Genomic DNA, 23,330 nt, shown 5'->3' with positions numbered 1-23,330 from the left:
GAACACCCTTGGCCTGGGGTTGCAGTGAATTTTGCCCAAAACATGTTTGGGGCATTAAACAGGAAGTTGTTGTAACTCCATTTTACATTGTCCAATCTGCACCAAATTTCCCATGTTTGATGAGGGTCCAGGCCTGTCATATTGAGTCACAGTCATAAACATGTCAAACATCATTCGATTGACATGAAATTTTCATGGTGTGGTCTATACACATGATATACAGCAAAATGACGGATCATTAGTTGGTGTTCTCTAACGCCACATAGTGGACACAGGAAGTGATAGTTATTTTCTATGTGTAATGTCCAATATTCATGAAAATACATATTCCTGTCATTTGCCTTCTGGTAAATGTATTGCTGCATCAATATTTCACTTATGTAGTATTGCCTACACGCAACAGGAAGCAAGGCTTAAATGACACATAGTTCATCAAATATATACAACATCATCATCATTCTCGATCTAATACATATTTACATATTTGATATTTGACATATATTTGACAGACATTTTGGATTTTTTGTGTCAATTTTCATTTTACACACATGTTTAAGGCATGTTGAAATATGTTTGAAATAGTAAGTATTGCGATTAGTATCACAGTTGGGCTTGGACATTGCACATTGGCTCTATAGCGCCCCCCCCCCCCCCAATTACTTTTAGTATTTTTGAAGTCCTGGGGTGTCCAAAACTCATGAAACTTTGCACATGCATCAGAGGAGGCGTAACTTTATATCTGATATGGGTCGTGGGCATGGATGTGGCAAAACAGCTCAAGGGTGCCCCCTAGAAAATTTTAAAGTCAAAGCCCCCACCTTTAAAGGTCCAGTGTGTAGTATTTAGTGGCATCTAAAACAACAGCCTTGGTAAAAACTGAATAGATTATTTATAAGTATATTTTAATTAATGTCTAATCAGCTGAAAATAATAATTGTTGTGTTTTCGTTACCTTAGAAATAAGCCCTTTATATCTACATAGGAGCAGTTCCCCCTCCACGGTGGCTTCAATGTTGCATTGCCATGTTTCTACCATAACGCAGAACGGACAAACCTAATACTGGCTCTCTTGAGAGCCTTACGCATTTTTAGATTTAGTGGGTGGCTACCGGAAATACACCAGTTTGAAGTAGACGAAGAAGGAGAGAGTGGTTGCTTTTCCCCGCCAAACATTTTGTATCGTGAGAAGTTTTGGTACCAAAAACTAACACATGGAGGACCATACTTATCACTTTGGAAAATCACAGGAGCGTGAATCATCATCGTCAAAGAAACGAAAACACGATGAAGTCAAACGGAATTGGAACAAACGACAACATAAAACAAGGATCAAACAAAGTTTCCTGTTTTCTGCTGGACAGGTAAGAGAAACATTGAAATTTACAACGGAATGTAATATATATTTCCCCCTGTTGCTAATGGTTCAAAACTTGGATGATGTGCAATGCGTGTTAGCAATACACTAATTTCACTGAAAAGAAATGTCACCACGTATAACATTAAATATTAGCACACTTTAGCCTCAGTTTGTGCCTCTCACAGAGGTGGTGGTAACGTAGCGTTAGCAAGTCTAAGAGACAACAGAGAGGCGATGTCGTGCTAATAACGCAAAGATTTATTCATTTTCTGTGGCAGTAAGACAACACATGGACCGATAACTAACTAAGCTATTTAGCGCTGGTGATGTGCTAAACACAGTAAGTCAGAGCAATGAGTTAACGTAGTGTGAAAGATAAACTGAGGAGAAGTCAACGCCGAGTTAATACATTCTGTGAATATTTTTCATAGTGCTCCATAATTTCTTTGTATGCTCCTAATTTGTCATTTAGGAGTCCCCCAGTGTCATGCATACACTGGGGGAGGTGGGGTTAGCTTATAGTCCAACACAAGTAACCTTTTCCCCATTTCAACATTGAAAAATATGTAATTGCAACCAGAAATTTAATTTTACATTTATCAGTCAAAAGTGGAATTTTTATGTTATTTATTTTGGTATGTTTATCCATACCAGCCAAGGCTCCCAGCATCTTAGGACGTAACATAATGCATTACAGGGGTATGAGACTGTGTCATGTAGCACTTATTTTCTTGATGTTGCTGTTGTTTCTCCAGCTATGAGAGAGGTCTCACAGCATCGACTCCTTTTCATGGCACAACTCCAGCAGTGTCTAGTATTGGTCTTTCTAGTGGGGCAGACAGGCAAGTAATCATATTGAAATATTTGTGCTGTCCAAATATGTCTTATTACAAACAAAAGGTTGCTGATTAATTGTTTTAATATAGTAAATAACAGTAAACTTTATGTTTACTGTTATGTCTCCATGGGTGTGATGTATAGAACATGTTATATTAATTATTTACAGAGATGAGCATCTGGATGTCATTGCAGAAGCCACACAAATGCAGGTCCTTGAACAAAGGTAGCAGTTCAACTGTCATGGCTTTTTGCACTACATGTCTTGTATTTTTATAAATTCATAATTTATATATTTTTAATGATTTTTTTCTACAGATTATATGACATGAGCATTGTTGAGGAGGACATGGAGGAAAATGTTTTCAACCACAGTGTGTAAGTAGTACATCCTAATGACATTTATTACTATTTAGTCTTTTCTTTGTAGAAGTAATTGTTTTGTGAGTATGTCCTTTACAGAATTGATTGGGCAGATGAAGATTCTCCTTCCTTTCATTGAAAAGATGATGGAGAGAATGCTGACAGTTCTGATGAAGAGTATCTTCCACCAATTAGTATACAGTGTGTTATCACTCAGTCTTTACTTAGCTATTTTTGTGTGGTGTCTGTTTTTTTGCAAATTTTTACACATATGCCTTTATGTCGTGCCTCAACAGAATGGGTGGAGCATCACAGAAAGCACCATCTATTGATCGACTGGAAGTTATTGGAATCGACGAGACGGTGCATGACCAGCCTTCACATGAAGACCCTCCGGATGAGCCTTCTCCCTGTGATCAGGCACCTGTTTTCCCAGCCCCACAGCGTGTCCTTTGTGAAGATGACATCATAGGTGCCAGAGCTTCTATAGTATATGAGGACTGCTTGAGACAACTGGCTACACTTGTGATCCTGCCTGCGGATAAATGCTCAAGCCTTTTGAAGACTGATGTGTTGTGCAACTGTGTTGCCCCCTTTAAGGTCAAAATCACTTCAAGGGGGCACATCAATGAGCATCGTATGGGTAAGTCTTAACAGTCATGGCATATCATAACTGTATGGTTGCATAAAAAGGCAAATTTCTTGTAAAAGCCAGTGCTGTACATGGTAAATGCAACTATTGCTTTTATTTGACTTTTAGATCTGTCCCAATGGACACAGCATGTGGAGGTGGAATTCCCAGCCTATAACTGCAGCTACACCACCATGGAGAATGACACTAAGGTGATAATTCATGTTGCCACCATAGACAAGCAGCAGACATCATGGAACTCTGTCGTCATGGAGAAGGAGAGTTTTATACAGACTGTTGACAAAATGACATCACAGATAAAGCTAGTGGAGATCTGTACATATGCTCATACCCAGATTGGAGCTCTTATGAGTAAGTACTCATCTGATATAATGTATGAATACATGTGGTGAAAAGATTATTGAAATACTATAGTAAAATTAAATTATTCCACACTTCACAGACCCAGACAAAGGCAGATACAAGGACCTCAGAATTCATCACAGTCTGGACATGTGGCATGGTGCCAAGAACCTGGTCAAAAAAAGCTGCTGTAAGTTTAATAAGTAGCTCATGGTTTTGCCTATATCTTCATACTAAAGTGACTGTGTTAAATCAGGGGTATTTCACCATGTGCCATTAATGGCCGAGAGTACATAGGTTTTCATTACAGTCAAAGACAACAAAAGTTGATTTCTCTGAATAGCTACTCATCTGTGTGTTAATCAATTAAATAATTAGTGTGAATGCTGAGAGCAATCACACTTTCTTATTCTTGTCAGTCTTTATTCTCATTCCGTCTTCCGTATGTTTTTTGCCGCGTTTCAACTGCTGCATACTTTGTGCTATAAAACTTTTTTTCTAAACCTTTTTTCTAAATTCGCTCTCAGCAATCGTACGCAATTTCTACAGAAATTGTATTTTCTTGTTATTCTTCCATACGTTTTTTGCAAGCTTTCAACTCCTCTATACTTTGAGCAACAGAAACCATTCAAATATCAAAATGTTCGGCTCTTAAGGGACATGTGAGCTATTACTTTTCAGCTTTCTAGCATATTCCAGTGATTTTATATATATTTTTTTAATATTAAAATTTATAATGGGAAGTCTATGGGAGGAATGTTTGAAAGCTAATATCTCAAAAACTAAAGTGGTATAATGTTGATTTTTAATATACAGGTGTCCCATCTGTAAATGCTTAACAATTTTAAAACATAGTACCAATAGCACCACCTTGTGGTCAGTTACTAAATGTTTTGCGTTTTGGCTAATTACTCATGAACGGTAAGTCTTATGAAAGAAATATTTGGTCAGCATGTGCCTTGGATGATGCTGATTAGACTGATATAGGCCACGCCCATTTGCGCCACTAAAAGTTTTCTGTCATTTTGTTTTTTTTAATAAACATATGTTTTGCTTCTGTTGGCACATATTTCATGCAATCTTCACCAAACTTGGTACATACCATATTTAGAGGACCCCAAACACAACTTATTTATTTGTTTTCAGATATCACTTACGGTTTGTCTGTAATTGGTTAGCAAACTTTTCAAGGCATGGTCTAATGCACTTAATGGTCAATAACTTCTCAATACTGAATCGGATAGCGACCAAATTTGGGAATGTTGTACAAAAGGTGACCTTACAGAAGTGTATAACATTTCATATAGTTCTGCCCAAAGGGGGCACTAAACTAACCTTATAACTTTATATTTCAGCAATTCTGTTGTCTTTGATAAAATGAAACTTGGTACACAGGTTTTCCATGAGAATCTGCATGACATGCTGAATCATGGCACCAATAGCCCCACCTTGTGGTCATAAATAAAACAGCACCATACTACTTATTAACTACCAAATCTGTTAAATATAACATTCCATAGTAGTCAAAATGTATTCATACAGATGGGGATCCTGAACGAGTGTTTAATATTTTCAGCAGCGCTTTGCGATTTATCGCAGTTTTCAGCATTCACACGCATTTTCTGCAGGAAATGCATTTCTAGTCTGATTTTGTCTTTCATTAGGATGAAAATCTGCATACTCTCAGCCCTCCATGGAATACGGTTAAATACTCATGTCCTAAATTATTATGTATGTTTTGTTTCTCCCCTCAAGGCAGTAAAGATAAAAGGACAGTGTATTCTACTCAACTGGCTGAAAGACGTTTTCACCATTTTTGGTGGTGCTCTAAGACAGCTAACATAACTGAGCAGTTTCTAGTGAGCACATTTATATATATATATATATATGTGTGTGTGTGTGTGTGTGTGTGTGTGTGTGTGTGTGTGTGTGTGTGTGATTTCTAATAAGTTCATTCATTTCTATCTGACTTTTCATAGTAGTGTTTTATTTTTCTCAGGCACTATGGGTTGGCATTATTCATCATGTCTGTGACATTCACACCTGGACTATGTGGACACCTGGACCTTGTTCCTGCCCTGGCAGGCCTGAAGTAAACATAGTAGATAGATGTCTTTGTTAAATAAAGGATATTTATATTACAAATGGCATTATTCGTAGTGTTGTTTTTTAAATTTAATTTTGTGGTTCAAACTACTAAATTACAGTTTACATAACCTGAAGCGGTTAGCCTAACATGTACTATAATGCCTTATTTTGAGGCTCATTGGTATTCCAACTTCACAACTGTTTTATGTTGCTTTATAATACACACATTTTATTTGATAGTATTTGACACTGAGTCAAAGTACCATTTTCTTTTTCAGTGTTGTTTTTTACACAAATATAGTATTTCAACTTGTAAAATACAACTGTCCCCTATAATGAAAATATAAATTAATATAACCCAAAGTGGTAGTGACAATATACTGACACTGTAGGGAAGTACCATCATAGCTATTGTATAAGTATATCATTGCAATAATTACAGCGCATACATCTGATGAATATCTTTTTATTTTGTAAACTTCCAAATTTAAATTGAACAAATGTAATAATTATCCAGTAAATCCAATAAATAAATATAGAGAATCTATAGAACAAATACAATAAATAAAATATCAAAAATGTAACAAATAAATAAGGGATGATTTGACACCTTGATGATGAACAGGCAGGTGTGTGAGTACTTGAGATACTGTGTGGACGTTCCAGAGGGCCTGGAAGGAAACTCAGAGGCCAGGTGTGAAACCAGTGTACTGTCCTCCAAACACAGCAACTGGGGATAACAAGTCGGTTTCCCTGGCCTAAAGAGCCATGCTGCCAATAGATGAGATGTCTATGGGCAGCATAATGGTACTCCCGCTTGTCTTCCCCAGGCTCCCTGGTTTGGCCTAATACCGTAATGTCCTCCTGGTACTGCCTGTGAATGCGTAAAAAACCTTCTTCAAGGCAGCACTGGGAGAAGTACAGTATTAGGCTCACACAATTTGCAGGGTCCTGGCCACAGCATTTCCTGTCCCGGTCCGTAGGCATGTCCCTACAGTTACCACAAGTACACCATGGTACCCCTGGAACTCCTGCAAATGGTGGGACACCATGCCTGCGCTGATGCATCATCAAGGCATCAAAAATTAACCCTGGCTGTCACTGAAGGAGCTCGCTGGTGAGCTGCCTGTGCTCCTCCAGGGTCATGTCCTCTAGAAGTCTCTGAAAAAATAAAACACAGGAAAAAACATCAGGTTTTATAAGTTGTAAGTATGTACATATTATATTATGTTGGAAATATGGTAATGGTAGTGCAGAATATGGATTGTAGGCAGCGTTTCCCAAACATGTCTACAACAATAACATGATTGGAAAAAAATCAAAATATTGCTTCATGATGCTGTTCCTATATAGTATTTATATAATCATTCAGTGGTGTTGCTGATGTTTTCAGTAGCCTCTTTTATACAGAGAACTCACATTATAGCCATAAAGAGGATCCCTTTGAGCAGCCTTTCCTTTTTTACACTGAACCATGCAAAGCCGGCATAAAGGATTCAGAGGCATGATGGAGATCAGACTGATCATAAACTCTGCCACAAGGAAGAACAAAGACGTTATTAGGACAAGGGGAGAACATTTCTCTTCGTTTGATAACTTTAAAAGTTGAGTTAGACTTTTCTGTCGGCTTCCCGACTTATTTTAAAAAAGACGAGAGAAAAGGAGAGCAGCTGAGAGCACACCTGATTTGGTCTGAACATGGGCTCTACAGAACAGCGTCAGCTCTCTGTCCCACCGTGCCGGCTGTCACATTAACACGCACTCTATCTGCTCCGACTACCACCACCCGCCATACAGAACAGCTAGGCGGATAACAGGCGCAGTATTCTCACCTTGAACAGGCTGTGTAAAAGGGGCTACTGACTCACGTTACACTGATAACATATCAAACTATACAGGCTACAGTGATGTAAAGCACAGAGCTGCTTTGTAAATACCACTTTGTATTGGTATTTTTAATATCGTGCAGATCAGGTAGTAATATGATAAAATGATTTTATAAATAACATTACAAACCTCAGTCGCCTCCCTTCGGTCCCTTTGGAGGGTCCCCAGCCTCTCCTCTTCTTCTCTTCCTGCTTCTCTTCCCTCGCCTGGCCCTGCCTGCAGCAGCACCTCTACCTCATCCTCGTCCTCGCCCTCTTCTTCTCCCTCTAACCTCCGGTACTTGACTCTGCAAACGGACAATAAATATGTAATGTTATCTTCCCAATGCTATCTCACTATCAATAATGCCTAACTTTAGAATAAAATAATCGTTAGTTTTGTTTAGCATTATGTCGCTAATGTTAGCTTGTATTACCAAAACAATAAAACACTCATAATTGCTATCTAACTTGTGAGCTATAACCTATAGTATTATAGACTAAGTAAATAAATACATCTTCACCTCATCACTTGACCTTGAAGAAACGCTGGAACCTGTCGTGAATGATGCCATCTTCAGCAAATAGCTTCTTGTCCTTGAAGGCCACCATAGCTTCTGGAACCTCTCCAAAGTCTTAGGAAGGGGAGGGGTGAGCGGCAGAGTGCTTCAATCTAGAACCTCACCGATAGAGGCTGCTAAATACCGCACATATTACACACTGGACCTTTAAATTTGATTTACATGCACAAAATTTGATCGGGAGATGTAACATCTCCAGTCTTTAAAAAAAGCTTCTTGGAGCCTTACCCTAAATCCAACAGGAAGTCCACCATTTTTAATCTACTTTGCGTTTCTTTCACAAAGTGAAGTCATTGACAGGTATCGTACTTTAACAAACTCCTTCTGGAGATTTAACCCAAGCAACTTCAAATTTGGTAGGTGACATTTAAAGACCTTTGCAATGCTAAATTGTGAAGCTTTTTAATATTCATGGAATGCCCTTGACATGGCGTCAGTTTTGCCCAAAACATGTTTGGGGCATTAAATAGGACGTTGTTGTAACTCCACTTTACAATGTCAAGTCTGCCCAAATTTCTCATGTTTTATAAGAGTCCAGGCCTGAACACATCTACATGTCAATATTGAGTCATAATCATAATGCCACCTACTGGCAACAGGAAGTCAGCTTTATGTGACAAACATCATCCGATTTACATGAAATTTACATGGTGGTCTACACATGATATATAGAAACATGATGTATAAATAGTAGGCATCACATAGTGGACACAGGAAGTGACATTTTATGTCCAGTATTCATGAAAATGTATATCCATGTTAGTTGCCCTCTGAAAAAATGTATTGCTGCATTTATATTTCACCTATGCAGTATTGTCTACAGGCAAGTGAAACCTAAATGACATAGTTCATCAAATGTATACACAATATCCAGTATGTCATCTCTAGTGCCATGCACTGCACACAGGATAATACTTTATCCATTCACACATTGTCCGATAATGCTGAAAAGTCAGAGCTATGTTAACCGACCTCCAGTGGCAGTACCACTGCTGCTCCCTCCAGTGTGTTCATGACTGCTTGCAGCTGTACTTTTTTGTTAGATTTGCTCAGTATTTTTGTACAACAAAAAAAAATATAAATATGAATATGAATATCATATTCACAAATGTAAATTCATACATCTAAAATAGTTTTTTAATTACTCAATAGTGAAACAAAATGGTAGATCTACATTGTTACAAACATGTTAAAATGGCTGACATTTTTTGGCTTCAGTTATTAAAGACTATTTAAATGAAGGTAATAAAGGTTATGGGAAAAACTATTGGTTTTTGTCAAAAGGTTAAGGAACAAACGTAATGACTTGTCTGTTTAAATAAAGTATTTATTAAAAAAAGTTTTGCGGAATAGGCTTCTGCCATCAAGCGAAATACAACTGCTGTGAATGTCATCTTGTGTCTGCAGCCAGGATCTCTTTAACTTTTTTGCTGGTATGACACTTCACTCAGCCTTTCTTGTGTCACTGCACTCAATTGTTTTTAGTATATTTGAGCTTGGAGAGTGAGCTCTCATCATTTGCAACTGTGACAAGGATTGTCTAAACAGCAGAAAGACTTTTTTGTTCTTTGCAGCACATATCACACCCTAACACTCCAACAGTGGTTTTAACAGCTTCTTCCAGCCATGACAGGATTTTTCCCTCACCTTAACCACGTAATGTTTTTTAGCCTTAACCAAACTAAACCAATACCAAAAAGGTAACATATCAGAAAACCTTGAGATTATTCTTTTACTAAATTCTTCAGAAGGTATAGAGAATATCATCCTGCCAATAGGGGCATCAAATCAGAAAATACAGATATGATACATCTGTATGAGAAACATGTTTTGTTTTTTTTTTTCATTTTTTCTTTTTGTTTAGCTTGGAAGACTTACTGTAACTGTGTTTCAACTTTTGTACATTGACCTCCTGCCTCTCTCCTGTCCCCCCTCTCTCCTGTCCCCCCTCCAGCTGCTCTGACCTACAAATGCATGGGGGACCAGTGGATAGTGTACTGCCATGTGATCAGAGAGAAGAACCTCTGTCAGGACATGAGGTGGTACCAGCGCTGCTGTGAAACCTGTAAGGACTTTTATGCTAAGAAGATACTGCACAAGAGCTAATGACCAAATGCACCTACCATACTCCAACTAGTGCTTTTTATGTTATTTTTTTTAATGTTGTTAAATGTTATAAGAAAACAATATCTATTATTGATGGAACTCTTTATATTTACAAAAGAAAATGAGAAGTGAACACAGAAGTGCACATTTGAAATCGGCTTGTAAGCTTCTAAGTTTTGATGAAGACTTGAAAAGTCGTCTGTACACCAAAAAACTAAACAAAACAACAACAAAAAATGGGGTAGCCTTTAGAACGTCAGTCCATTGCATAGAATGATTTAAAATAAGTGCTTGATTTTTTCTGCCAGGTGTAGCAGATATCATCAGAAAATGAGTTAGCAAGAGCTCTCTCCTCCCATATCTTCCTTAATGCTCTGCTGTTAATATTTTACTCTGTTTTGCTGTATTATGGCTAATTGTATCAATTTCCAATAACTGTTATAGGTTTATATAAGTAAAATGATGATACTTAGTAATAATTAAGTATAATGTAATAATGCGTAATTGCTGATCAGGAGCAATGCTAAAATACTGTAGGATTACAGTGAATCACCCCAGCTAACGAGAGGAGACCCACTGATCCACAGGTCTGTTGGAGGGCCATCAGTAGCTCATGTAGCAGAACATGGTCGGAGCATAAAGATACACTCTATAGGTACATGGTTGTGTGTTTCTTTTCAGAGGCAATCTTCTCGGGTAAGTGGGCCATCAGGTGAGACATATAAAAAAAAAAACAGATACAGTTTTTCTACAGAAAATGCAAAGACATCAGTATGCTTCAACTGATGTGCTTGTTGGATAGTGGAACAGCACCTGAAATGCCCTCCCCACACACCTTTCTGATGGTGGACTCTGGGTGGATGCCTGTGACCGACAACTTTCCAACTTTCCAAACTAACAATCTGAAAATCAGGCCCTCTTTATGTTCAGATGTGTCACCATAAAGATGATAGCAGGATTTAAACTACTCTCTCTTTTTTGATTCTTCACACAACTACTTCAGTCGCTTTCATTAGTACAACTGAGTGTAGTACCTTCTATGAGAGACTATTCCAAAGTGTGCACCCTTATCCCAAATTATCATATCTCCCCCCTCTCTATGATGACAGACTTTTACCCTGCATTTGATTGTGGCTGTTCAGAACAACTATAAATACTGTGGCCTTCAGGCATGGTCAGATGACATGTTGTATGTGCTACTTCATTTTAACTATACATTGCCTTTTTAAGCTCACTTTATTCACTCCGTGCTGCTCCAAGCCATGATCATACTGTGTGTCAGGGGTCAGCAATTAGTTTCAACCATGGTCCAGTTTTTTCAGGATTTTTCATTGGGGCTGTTAACTAGTGCAGTGTAAACGCAGGGCTATATGTTTTGTTTATTTCTTTTAATTGATTTAAGATCTAATCTTGGAGCGAAAAAACTGTATCAACACACTGTTTTTGTCCAACCATTTATGTTCATGAAGAACAAATCTGTTAGGGTCACATAGTTGTGGAAATCAAACAGTGTTAGAATTCACGCATTAAATTTTAATTTGTGGTAGGTTTATTAGACTTCATTTCAGCAACATGTACTGTTCAAATAGTATGGTGCAACTATAGTTTTAATGCCTCTCCTTGTGTGGGGACAGTATTAGATGTAACAAGGTTATATTGCAATAATTGGGGTTTACAGAAGCCTTGGTATTTGTTTTGTTATCTACAGTAGATTTATAAACAAAATTTTTAAAAGTTTTGTTGTAAATTATAAAAGTCAAAACTTTCTTCAGGGGTCTGAATATCTTTTCTGCCGGGCCAAATTTAGCCCACAGGCCACTATTTGCCTACCACTGCTATATGTGTTTCCAGTGCAGCCTTTCAACAGGGGACAGATGCTGCCGCAGCCAACCTGACATTGTCTTTTCTCAAACCAAAAGCCCTGTCTGTGCTGGTGACTTGAGTGAAAGATCCGTTCTTAAAAGTCTCTTTGTTCAACTCTTAATTGTTTTTTAGTTTCCAACAGAATCTGTGAGGTTTAGATTTAAGTGTCACACTTACATTCCTATTCCTACTCTACATATAAGCTTTATTTCATTGTTTGCTGGTTGCTTTCTGCTGTATCTGAGCTGTATTTTCTGTTCAAAGTGAATGAAAACTAAACATTTCCAGCTGCTGCTTTACACTAAACCAGCAGCATCAGTTACATACCATCTCCTTTAACCATTCATGTTAACACAAAAAATGACAGAAGTAGTTGTTTGAAGAATGACAAGAAATTCAGAGAAAGGTTCAAATCCTGCCTACTTTCACTCCTTCACAGGCCTGGCCAATCACTGTATGAAGGTGGGATTGGCTGCTTCAGAAAGTTGCAAAAATTGTCAGATGCAGCCCTCCCCTGATTCTGCCATGGGAAAGAGGGTTTTAGATGCTAGTAGATAATCTGACTGTTTGAAGCATACTGAGGTCTTTAGACAATGCAAATTAAGAATTAAGTTGATGACAAAATATAAACCTTTTCAGTGTTGGCTTTTCACACAAAGAAATTAGTTCATATTACATTTTACCATCATATATGAGAAAGATAATGCTTGTAATTGATGGGTTTTATACATCACCTGCGCTATAGCAGTTAAAAGTTTTGGCACATATAACGAGATATAGACAGCCACATTAACTTGAAAGACAATGGGATTATGATTAAAACATATTGATTATTATTGAATTTAAGCTGAAATTCTGCCTTTGAGCCGCTCAGTGCAACCAGCACAGTGATCTAAATAATAAATCTTTTCACATCTGACCAGTGTGACCTAAAGACCAACTTAACGGTAGCTCTAAGTCTTGTTTTTGTTGACCTCCAGTGTTTTAACTTTTCCCAGCTTGCAAATATGCACCACATCAGCATTGTTCTCGTACTGTACTTTTCTAGTTGCACACACACTATATTTGATACATAAACTGCCACTACATGTGTTTTATGGTGCTGATTTGGAACACAGTAAATAATCTGTTTATATAGGGACTTAACCATTTGTTTGTTGTTCTGTGTATTAGTCACTCTATACTTGTACTGTCATCCAGTTTGTGTCCAGTATTCTATTCTGAGCAAGAACCTGAATGATTAGATCAAATTCTATATTTCAAGTCTACTGTCTACTCTTTTATTTGGTTACATAATAAATAATGTGATTTTACATCAAACAAGAAACCTGTATGACCCACTAGAGTATTAAGCTATATGCATTTGTTATTAAACCAGAATTCAGACTGTTCTTTGCAGACCCCTCTTCCTTTCCTCACAGCACCCTGCCATACACTGCACTGTCTGCTCTGTGCTTCGGTATAAAGATAGCCAAGAGGTGGCATGCAGGGGTGGAGCTAGACTCCTCAGCGCAGAGTGGGCAGAGCATTCTAGAGAGGCCCTTCTGATAAAGTCATTTTAAAATTCACAACTGTAAAATAACTGATATATCCTGTCCTGTCCTATCCATAAACACAAATTGCCACCTATTGAGCCAAACAAGCCTATGTCTAAGAAAACATACAGTGAAGCTACTTTGTCAGACAAATTTGTTCTGAAGAACAAAAACAGAGAACACGTTGCCCAGTTGCACTCAAATGATTTAACACCGAGGACAGCACACTGTTCAGCACCACAGTGACAGCACAAAGAGCTGGTGCTGAACGCCACCAGGCCAAGTGTACTGTCTCACGACCACATCTTTCTTACATAGGAATAACATAGATTTAGCAGTCTATAACACTATACCTATATATATATGCCATGTCTATTTCATATTTGAAATAGACATGGTGGTCTATAACACTATACAAGGCATATTCAAATATGAAATAGACATTGCGGTCTATAACACTATACAAGGTATATTCAAGTATAAAATAGACACAGCAGTCTATAACACTATACAAGGCATATTCAAATATGAAATAGACACAGCGCTCTATAACACTATACAGGGCATATTCAAATATGAAATAGACATGGTGGTCTATAACACTATACAAGGTATATTCAAGTATAAAATAGACACAGCGGTCTATAACACTATACAAGGCATATTCAAATGTGAAATAGACATGGCAGTCTGTAACACTATAAAAGGTATATTCAAGTATAAAATAGACATAGCGGTCTATAACACTATACAAGGCATATTCAAATATGAAATAGACATGGTGGTCTATAAAACTATACAAGGCATGTTCAAATATAAAATAGACACTAACTACAAGGCATATTTTAATTTATTTTAATTTAATTTTTAATTAATTTTTTTTATTTGAAAAAGGACAATGTGTATTAATAAACATTCAAGAAAATTAAATGTACCCATGTTAGCCAAAATGCTAGTTTATATCGGCAGTCCCTTTGCCTGATATTTTTAGCCATCCTAGAATAATAAAAAATAACACAATATGTACATATATAATATATATATAATATGTTTAGTTAAGAACATACTACATGGTGATAAAAAAGCATATACAACAGTTAATGCTGTAATTATACAATAAATATACAATACAGATGATACAGATAATCAAATATGAAATAGACATGGCGGTCTATTTCAGGTTAATGAACTTTGTACATATTGTGATGGCCCTTTTTTAAAACTTCCTCCTCCTCTCCTCCATAGTGGCAACCTGCCAACCGCTTTGTCTTTATCAATGTTTAACAACACACAGCAAAGTAAGATTGAATAGTCTGGCCTCATCCATGCAGGAACACAAATAGCTCTTAATGAGCCTCAGATGGCTGAAACTTCGTTCAGCACTGGTGCTGCTGATGTGAATGGTTTGTAAATTCTATGGAGAATGGTCAGATGTGGGTATGCTCAATCCATGTTGTTGGCAATGAGGAATGGTAGGACAGTATCAGAACCATGGCATTAAGAACCATGGCTAACTCAGAAAACAAGGTACAAAAAGAGTGGAACTTATCCACAACTTCTTCTGGCTTAGAGAAACGTGCAAGCTCCAGTACTTTTTTCTTCAGCATCAGGGCGCTCAAAGCACTTTGGGTTGAGTACCATGAAAATTTTTGCCATTTCTTTGACATCAGAAAATAGATTCTCAAACTGCTCCAACATAATATTGAGGATGTAAAATAAACCTCGGTTTTAAAGCAACTTCTACTGTCCTGGACTGGGTCATCCTCTGCATCCTCATCAAAATGCCTCTTCCTCTTGCAAACTCTCTACTCTGCAAACTCAGTGGTTGCATTGCTTTCTCTGGCCATCATTTTTGTGGTGCTCTCCATGATGTCAAAGGCCTCATCTGTGCGAAATTTTCTGATCTGAGTCATAGCGGTGTCAATGACATCCACGGCAGTGTTAACATCTAGTGACTCTTTTTGCAGATAATTAGACAAGATGTATGTCCTCTTAAGTAAATCATTCCAAAACACCAACATGAATTTAAACTCAAATGTGCTGAGTTTTGACAGCAGGCCATCGGCTTCAGAGGCCGCCTGGGGTGTGCTGTGTGTCATGGAAAAATCCTAACTTTAGGGGATACAAATTGGGTTATACTAGGTCAAGCATGGGCCTTGGGGTCACACTATGATTCTTAAGCAGAAGGAGACATTCTCTCCTCTCCTTGAGACTCAGAGTAACTGTCTGGATGTTTGGGGAAAGCAGTAGCCACTCTGATAAAGAGTGAACCAGCGTCGTCCCGGTAACCAAGGTCAGGGAGATGGCCCGAGACTCCCCACACAACACAGATAAGTGAATGAGTAGATTCATGGGCATAATCAGACATTCAAACCAGAATGTGCTGATGATGACCTGAAGCTCCATGCAATGTGACCTGAACTAACACGAGTAAAGTGCAGTTCCTTGTTTAGAAACTAAATGAACCAATAGACTAATTTTTCACATTGTGGGATGATTTGTTGGGGTCAAAGACTAAAAGTCAGACCTTCAGAAGTCAGAACGGGAAGAGACAGCATCTAAGTGCAGAACACCTTGATGTTTACTGTTTCTGTTCTCCACTTGACCAAGTGTTCAATAAATATTCTCAGTATAAGACATCAAGGCTGCTGGACACTTTCTTCTTCCTGATGAGTTGACCATTGATCAGCATTCCTCCACAACACTGTGGTTATGGTGCTTGATAGGGTGCAGGGCTTTGAGCATTGCGGGCAGGCTCTGTATCACAGCTTCTGTGGCCTGCTTCCTTGAAGTGCAACTTTTGTCTGACAGGCTCTTCAGCATTAGAACAGTTCTCTCCCATTGCATGTTATCCTGTTCTTCTAGTACTTTAAACCTCGGAAGGCTCAAAGTTAAAAAGCAGTACAAGGTTTCAAGTGTACCAAAAAACCCTTTAGTGCTACACAAAGAACACGCAGCATTATTATGTGCACAGAAGTGGACATAAAATGCTTTGTCGGAACAGTTTTGCTTCACTCATCCTCACCCCATGTTATGCTTGCCCCCACATGTGATTTACATTGAGACTAATGTCCTTAGTGAGTGTGTTTATAAGAAGTTCATAAAACGACTCCGCACCACCGTCAAACAATTTCATAAAGTGTTCAATGCTATTGCCTGTTTTGGTGACATATCTCAGTGATAAAGAAAAGTAATTTATTCTCGTTATGTCTATGGTTGAGTCTACAATAACAGAGGAACATTTTGCTGCCTTGACTTCATCTATTATAGTGCTCAGTGTCTCACCAAAAGAGCTTCGATAAGCTCATTTTGTGAATGGTGGCTGAGGTATGTTATATGGCTTACTGGGCTTGTCAGGTGCTGCTCAAGGATTGAGTTGTAGTTTGCCAATAATTTCAGAAGTTCCAGGAAGTTCCCTTCAATTGAGTCAGGGGCACCCAGCCCATCATATTCCCTGTGGCCACGGAAGGCCAGGCCCTGTCAAGCTAAAGAAAGAGAGGCGTCAGATCCTCCTGTTCCTTTCCACCTGCTCTCTCTCAGCTTTTAACAGCTCTGCAACCATGGTGCTGTCCTGAGTAATACAGAACTTTGTCATTAAATATGACTTCTCTGCCTCACGATGCGCACTGGACTTTTCATGCATCTCAATCTGCTCTGTCCCTTTCTTATATGTAGAAAAGCCCATCCATTAATCAGCCCAGCCTTTCCCAGCAGTTTCATTGGAATTTTTGCCAAAAAGCCAGCAACAGAAGCAAAACAGTCTCTAACTTTAGCTGAATAAACTAACCACTGTTGTGCCACAATGCCTGAGCTTCCCAATTTACCATGCTTTATTGAAGCAACAACCTGGTCATGTGGGAAATTGTTATAGTTATCCTTCAAACCAGGCTGACACAGGTCATGCTCGATCACAGGTCAGATCACAGGTTGGTGGGGTACTCCTCTCTGGGCAAAATGTTAGTGGGGTGGCAGCCAGGTCCTGTGCTGCCTGAGGCGCAATCGAGACCATGTCCAGATGGGGTACCACCTATGCCCAGAAATATTGAATAGAACAAAGCAAGAGGAAGAATTCTTGGTGCCACCAGCGGTACAAGTGCCTGACGATGTCACATTTCCCTTTTGCATTGTAAGGGGTCAGGAGCTGGAAGAAGTTGTGAATAAGGACACAAAAACTTGACAGACACCAAGGGCCTAATCAAATGTCAAAATAATGTACTACTAGTCCAGAAAGTCTGTAATACAACACAATTAGCAAAAATCAAATGTCAACAAGTTGTTGGAAATGGAAAACAGGTTGTCTACTACAGGAATGAGACAGAAGCCCGTCAGTTTGATTATTTTGATTATTCTAATGGCACCCACCCCATAGAAGATGAGTTTTGGTATTGTGAAGAAGACAGGCAGATCAGATCAGTGGTCAAAAATTTGACAAGGATGTGTGCACCAGTTATGCTAACAGGGCACTACTTGTCTGGATATAAAGAAAAAGGCAAAATGGGATGTAGCTACAGAATGGAAGAAAGATTAAAAGGTATATGTTGTAGCATGGAATCAGGAGCCTTATGGTATACCTGAGAAGCATCAAGCTCAATGAGAAAGTTGGATAATAGCAGGACGTATTGCAGGATTACTGCTTATTGCATGGACTATAGCTATTGCCCAATACATAGCAAGAAACAGTAGATGGTTGAACTATTTATGGTATAATCAACAGAGATTTATCAACTACACGCAGCTGTATGCTACTTCTGTAATGACATTGCAGAACAAGTTCATCTTAGACACAATGTTAGCAGAAGAACAAGGAGTGTGTAAGCATGCAGAAGAATCTTCAGTTAATGTTTAATGTACAGTTATTCTGATGAATACAGGCACAGAGGGCAGTCTAACTAAGGCCTTGTAAAAATTGAAAAACCTAAGGAATGAGCATGTCCAGAGCTCAAATTGGAACACTGGTAGTAATGCCTTATGGGACTGGCTGAAATCTACATCAGTAGAGGGAATTCTGACTAAGATAGGCATGGTTATAGGAATAATGTTGCTAATGCTAATGGTAGTCATGTGCTGTGTGTTTCCTATGATCCACGCAATGGTTAAAAAAGCAATGGCCACAGTGACTGGACGGTTTCCTGTAAATCCAGCCATTGACATAGACAGTAGCATTATTGACACTGATATTTGTGAACTAGAAAATACAGAGAAGCCACATTGGTAGATTATGTCTTAACAGGATAACCAAAGAAGAACCCTATGAGCCCAGCCCAAGAAAAAGGAAAAGAAATCTTAAATTGGCTGCCCATCAATACACTAATCAGAAACCTTACACAGGATAACAGGTATTTCTCAGTCTGACGGTTTCCCCCTATAACCCCATCCTTATGAAATATGGATTACTGAGGTAGGATGCCATTCCTGGAAAACCGCAAGCTACCCTCTGCCAAAGGCCTTAATGTGGTGTTACAAAGGTCACATGTTCCTGGATATATGATCAAGTTTGAAAGAATGGAAGACATGGTTATTGTCGACTCCTAACCACCATAGAGAGCCAAGAAATGATCACTATAAGATTTGGACATTTAATTATGTTGAGCACCCACCTGAGTACCATACTGGAAGGCAGGGAATACATTGACAGAACAGGGGCAATATGTAGAACCAAGTACAGACAGTACAAAGACAAGCTTTGCCTGATAGAGGGATGGGGCAGTAGAACTCAGAGAATATGTATGTACACAGGGGCTGATAAAGACTGATGCAGATGATGTAGATTGTGTTATTTGTTTATAGTTTCATACTTTTGTGTTTTTAGGTCCAGCCAGGAATTGATTCGAAACAAACCAAAGGAGAATCATCACCCACTATTACACTCTCATGGCCACAGGCACGCAACGGACAGTTGAGAAAAAGAAAAAAACAATACAATCAGAGGCTCCAACCTATTTTAGATTATTTGCCATATGGTCCTATATCTTTGTTTGCCGTACCATATCTATGTGGCTGATGTAAGGTGTCATTCTTGGAAAACTGAGACATACACATTGCCTGAAAGATTGACACTAGAACTAAGTACCATAGATCTCCACTACGGGGTACTACATTAGTCCTTGGTGGCACAGAGCTTGCTTGCCTTTGACCACCAAGGGGACTAAGACGATTATCACGCTGAAATTAGGGCCCCTCAGTACCCAGGACCAGTACAGTAAATACAAGGGTATATTTGACATCTTAGATGTGCATACAGAATTACATACTAGGCAAGATAGATAAGCACCTTGACCAGTATGCATAGATAAAATAATAGAGCTATAGTTTGCTGTCAGTGTTACACTAGATGCTATCTGAATCTTGGCTAGATACTTTTTAATTTTGCTATTGTGCCAATAGATAAAATCATGGAGAACTATATCTAAATTACTTGTGAAACAACTAGAGGCCTGGACAACTCATTGACATTTCTATGGAAAGCAGATACAAGGATTGGTTTGGAGATTGGGAGGATGATGAATTTACATGGATGCCTGTGAGGAGGATGGCATGACCAGATAAAGTCACTGCAACAACCTGGAAAGTAAGTAAACAGGATGACCAATGAACCCCACCACAGGGCAGTTGTCCCCTAGTTTTTCTTCATTTCTGTCTGTTTTGCACTGCTTCTTTAAAAACAGTGTTCTGAGAGGTTCTCCCTAGAAAAACACCTTTTCACTTTCATTATGAAAAAGTTGCATATTCTCATCAAATGTAGCCCAAAATCATCAAAAACAGTCATTCTAGAAAGAGTTTCAGGATGGACAGACAGAGACCTTTTTTCTTCACTTCTGTCCATTTCCCACTTGTTGTGGAATTTTCCATCTTTAGGGGTTATAAATTGGGTTGTACTGGTCCAAGCATGGGCCTTGAGGTTGACACATTTTCCATTGTGTCTTCTGTAAGAATAGTGCCTCTCCCTTGAAAAATACCTTTCCACTATCACAGTGAAAAAACTGTGTATTCTCATCAAATCTAGCCCAAGATCATCAAAAACGGTGATTCTGCAAAGAGTTTCTGGATGGAAAGTCAAAACCTTTTTAATTAACTTCTATCTGTTTTCCACTGTTACTTCTTTAAAAACAGTATTCTTGGGAGCTTTTCCCTATAAAAACAGCTTTCCACATTCATGGTGTAAAAATAGCATTTTCTCATCAGATCTAACAGAATCAAAGAAAAGCAGTGATAATGGAAAGACTTTCAGGATAGACCAACAAAAACTTCTTCTTCACTTCCATTCCATGTCCATTATCCATTGTTTCTTCTTTAAAAACAGTAATCTTGGAAGCTTTTCTCTAGAAAAACACCTTCTCACTTTCATGGTGAAAAAACTGCATATTTTTATCAAATCTACCCCAAAATCATCAAAAACAGTGATTCTAGAAAGAGTTTCAGGATGGAAAGCCAAAACCTTTTCAATTAACTTCTATCTGTTTTCCTTAAAAACAGTGTTTTGGTTGCATCTCACTAGAAACAGCCTTTCTTCTTTAAAAACAGTATTCTTGGATGCTTTTCCCTTGAAAAACAACTGTGCACATTCATGACACACTGTTTTTCTGGAAAAATAGCATTTTCTCATCAGATCTAGCACAGAATCATAGAAAAGTAGTGATGATGGAAAGAGTTTCAGGATAGACAGACAAAAACCTTTTCTCTTCACTTCTTTCTGTTTTCCTTGGTTTCTTCTGTAAAAACAGTGTTGTGGAAGTGTTGAGCCTCAAACCATGAGGTCACACAGAGAGGGCCTACATGTAACCTGTGAGGCCTGACCACGAGGTGCTTGTTCCTTTGTTTCCCCCGAGACAAAGGAATATCGCCAAAATACTGCTTACAGACAATGGGAGTCCATTCTAAACTCAATTTCCAAGGATGCTTTGCGATTTTCACACCTCAGCAGGGAACAGTCAACATACAGCCTCATTGGCAGAGACGCTCCTGCACAGCGGAGCGTCCTGATGACGCAGCCGTGACATCACCGCCCCTTTAAAAACTGAACGTGCCCTGAAGCACACGTCTTTCCCATGTCACTGAGCTAGGGGTAACTTCTGTTCCTCTGAGTCAGCTGACTAAAGGGGGTACCCCACGCACATGTTTTCCCCTCATCGAAGACTCCCCTCGCCGGACGAGACGAGACTTCGCCCGTGTTCACCCGAACACATTCCCGGATCCGAGAGATACCACTGGTGTAACCAGCGTCCTCAAATTCCCTCGAGAAGGAAGAAAAACTTCTTCACCGAGTCGACTCTGCTGTTCTCTCCGCCACGCCACCGAGAGCCAGCTGCCGTGCTTTTCGCCGACCGTGCAAGAACGGCCACCATCTGCATCCGAGCCCAGGACAAAGCCGGACATAACGACGGACTACACACAAACCCTGCTCGCTTTCTGAAGCAACCAAGTAAGAGGCATAAGTCTGGGCAGAGGCAGTGTTAATTGTGTGTTCTTTTCAGCATCAGTTGCTGTTGCTTAGCATTTAGCTCATAGCTTTTGCTATTGTTTGTTGTGCTGTTGACGGACCGCCGAGTCCATTTTTCCTGCTTTACTCTTAGGAGTATTTTAAGTTTGCTGCCTGTTTAGTTGTGTTCACCACGCTAGACTGTTTTGTGTTTGTCCCGCTCGGGACTACTGCTGTGTTTGTGCCATCGTGAGTGAGGAAGTAAGTTGCTTTGTCGGTCAGAAACCAGACAGCGTGCATTACAGACTGCCGTCCGTACACACGCTGTCTGTGGACAAAGGAACCGTTTCTCTTCCCCTCACGATCGCTTTCTCTCCTTCTTCCCTCTCTCTTCTGACTAACACACACACGCGCGCGCACACACACATACACACACCGACATCTTTTTGCGCATCTAACGTCGGACAAAGCTTTGCTTTGTCTTTCCTTATCCGCCATCAGACATGTGTGTTTTTCGCAGAAGTGGGTGAGTGCAAGACGCCGACCATCAGACGGTGCCATCTTGCTTCTGTCTAACCAAGACACCGCCATACTTCTGCCATCCGGTTCTCGCGTGACTTCCTTCCATAGTCACGTCCGCAGACCGACAACGCCATCACGTCAGGCCCCGTCGCCATCTTGTTGCACACACATACACACGCGCACACACACACACACACACACACACACACACACACACGCATGCATTCCCCTGCATGTGTCCAACCCTGTACATAGCTGTTTGTGTTTGTTTGGTAGGATCAGATTTCAGGATAGTTGTTTATTGAATGAAGCATTTGTTAACTATGTTAATTTTGCTAAGTTTAATAAACACTGTTATATCTTTAAAGAGAAGTTCTTTTGTCATTATTGTGTGTAATATTGTTAAAAGTGGCTGATTGAAGGAGTCAGAGCTCGAATTCAACCCTTCTTTGTTCATTCTCGAATGTTGATATCTCTCAGATATTAACCTTCTAGGTGAACTCCTTTTATGAGACTACCTTGTTTGGTTATTGGTCCCGGTTACCAGGTGGTGCCCCGTATTTGTTAATTCATATTAATAATTCTATTAATTGTCATAATTAGTTAATTATCCTTGATAATTGATAATTATTACAAATAATCAACTGTGTTCCTCACAGATCCAACAGTTGGTGCCTGAATTATTGATTAAGGTTAACAATATCTTATTTTCATAATTCATAATTATCTATGATAATTATGAATTATTGCTAATAACCAAACGCACTACTGCCCGTCCCAACAGAAGCTTTTCCCTAGAAAAA

General features: G+C 39.0%; 2 protein-coding genes across 3 annotated transcripts in view; both read left to right on the top strand.

The window, feature by feature from the left end:
- The window catches only part of adamts17 (ADAM metallopeptidase with thrombospondin type 1 motif, 17), a 414,984-nt gene extending 401,539 nt beyond the window's left edge, over positions 1-13,445 (top strand). For both annotated transcript variants that reach the window (XM_044368214.1, XM_044367415.1), the window contains exon 23: positions 10,040-13,445. In XM_044368214.1, coding sequence (XP_044224149.1) covers positions 10,040-10,191 — 152 coding nt within the window. In that variant the 3' untranslated portion in view covers positions 10,192-13,445. The remainder of the gene's footprint in view (positions 1-10,039) is intronic.
- Positions 701-5,703, top strand: LOC122996337. Its single transcript, XM_044372212.1, has 8 exons — positions 701-1,361; positions 2,113-2,199; positions 2,364-2,420; positions 2,513-2,572; positions 2,854-3,200; positions 3,318-3,560; positions 3,652-3,741; positions 5,551-5,703. The coding sequence occupies exons 1-8, from the start codon at positions 1,285-1,287 to the stop codon at positions 5,583-5,585; spliced, it is 996 nt and encodes a 331-aa protein (XP_044228147.1). The 5' UTR covers positions 701-1,284; the 3' UTR covers positions 5,586-5,703.
- Positions 13,446-23,330: the final 9,885 nt, after the last annotated feature.

Source organism: Thunnus albacares, chromosome 1 (assembly GCF_914725855.1).
Source record: "Thunnus albacares chromosome 1, fThuAlb1.1, whole genome shotgun sequence".
NCBI classification, from domain to species: domain Eukaryota; kingdom Metazoa; phylum Chordata; class Actinopteri; order Scombriformes; family Scombridae; genus Thunnus; species Thunnus albacares.
This window is presented reverse-complemented; position numbering and strand designations above follow the sequence as displayed.

Coding starts and splice junctions, on each gene's coding strand:
- LOC122996337 (XM_044372212.1), top strand. CDS start 1,285: ATGAAGTCAAACGGAATTGGAACAAACGACAACATAAAACAAGGATCA. Junction 2,573..2,853: donor AATGTTTTCAACCACAGTGT/GTAAGTAGTACA, acceptor GTGCCTCAACAG/AATGGGTGGAGCATCACAGA. Junction 3,201..3,317: donor CATCAATGAGCATCGTATGG/GTAAGTCTTAAC, acceptor TTTGACTTTTAG/ATCTGTCCCAATGGACACAG.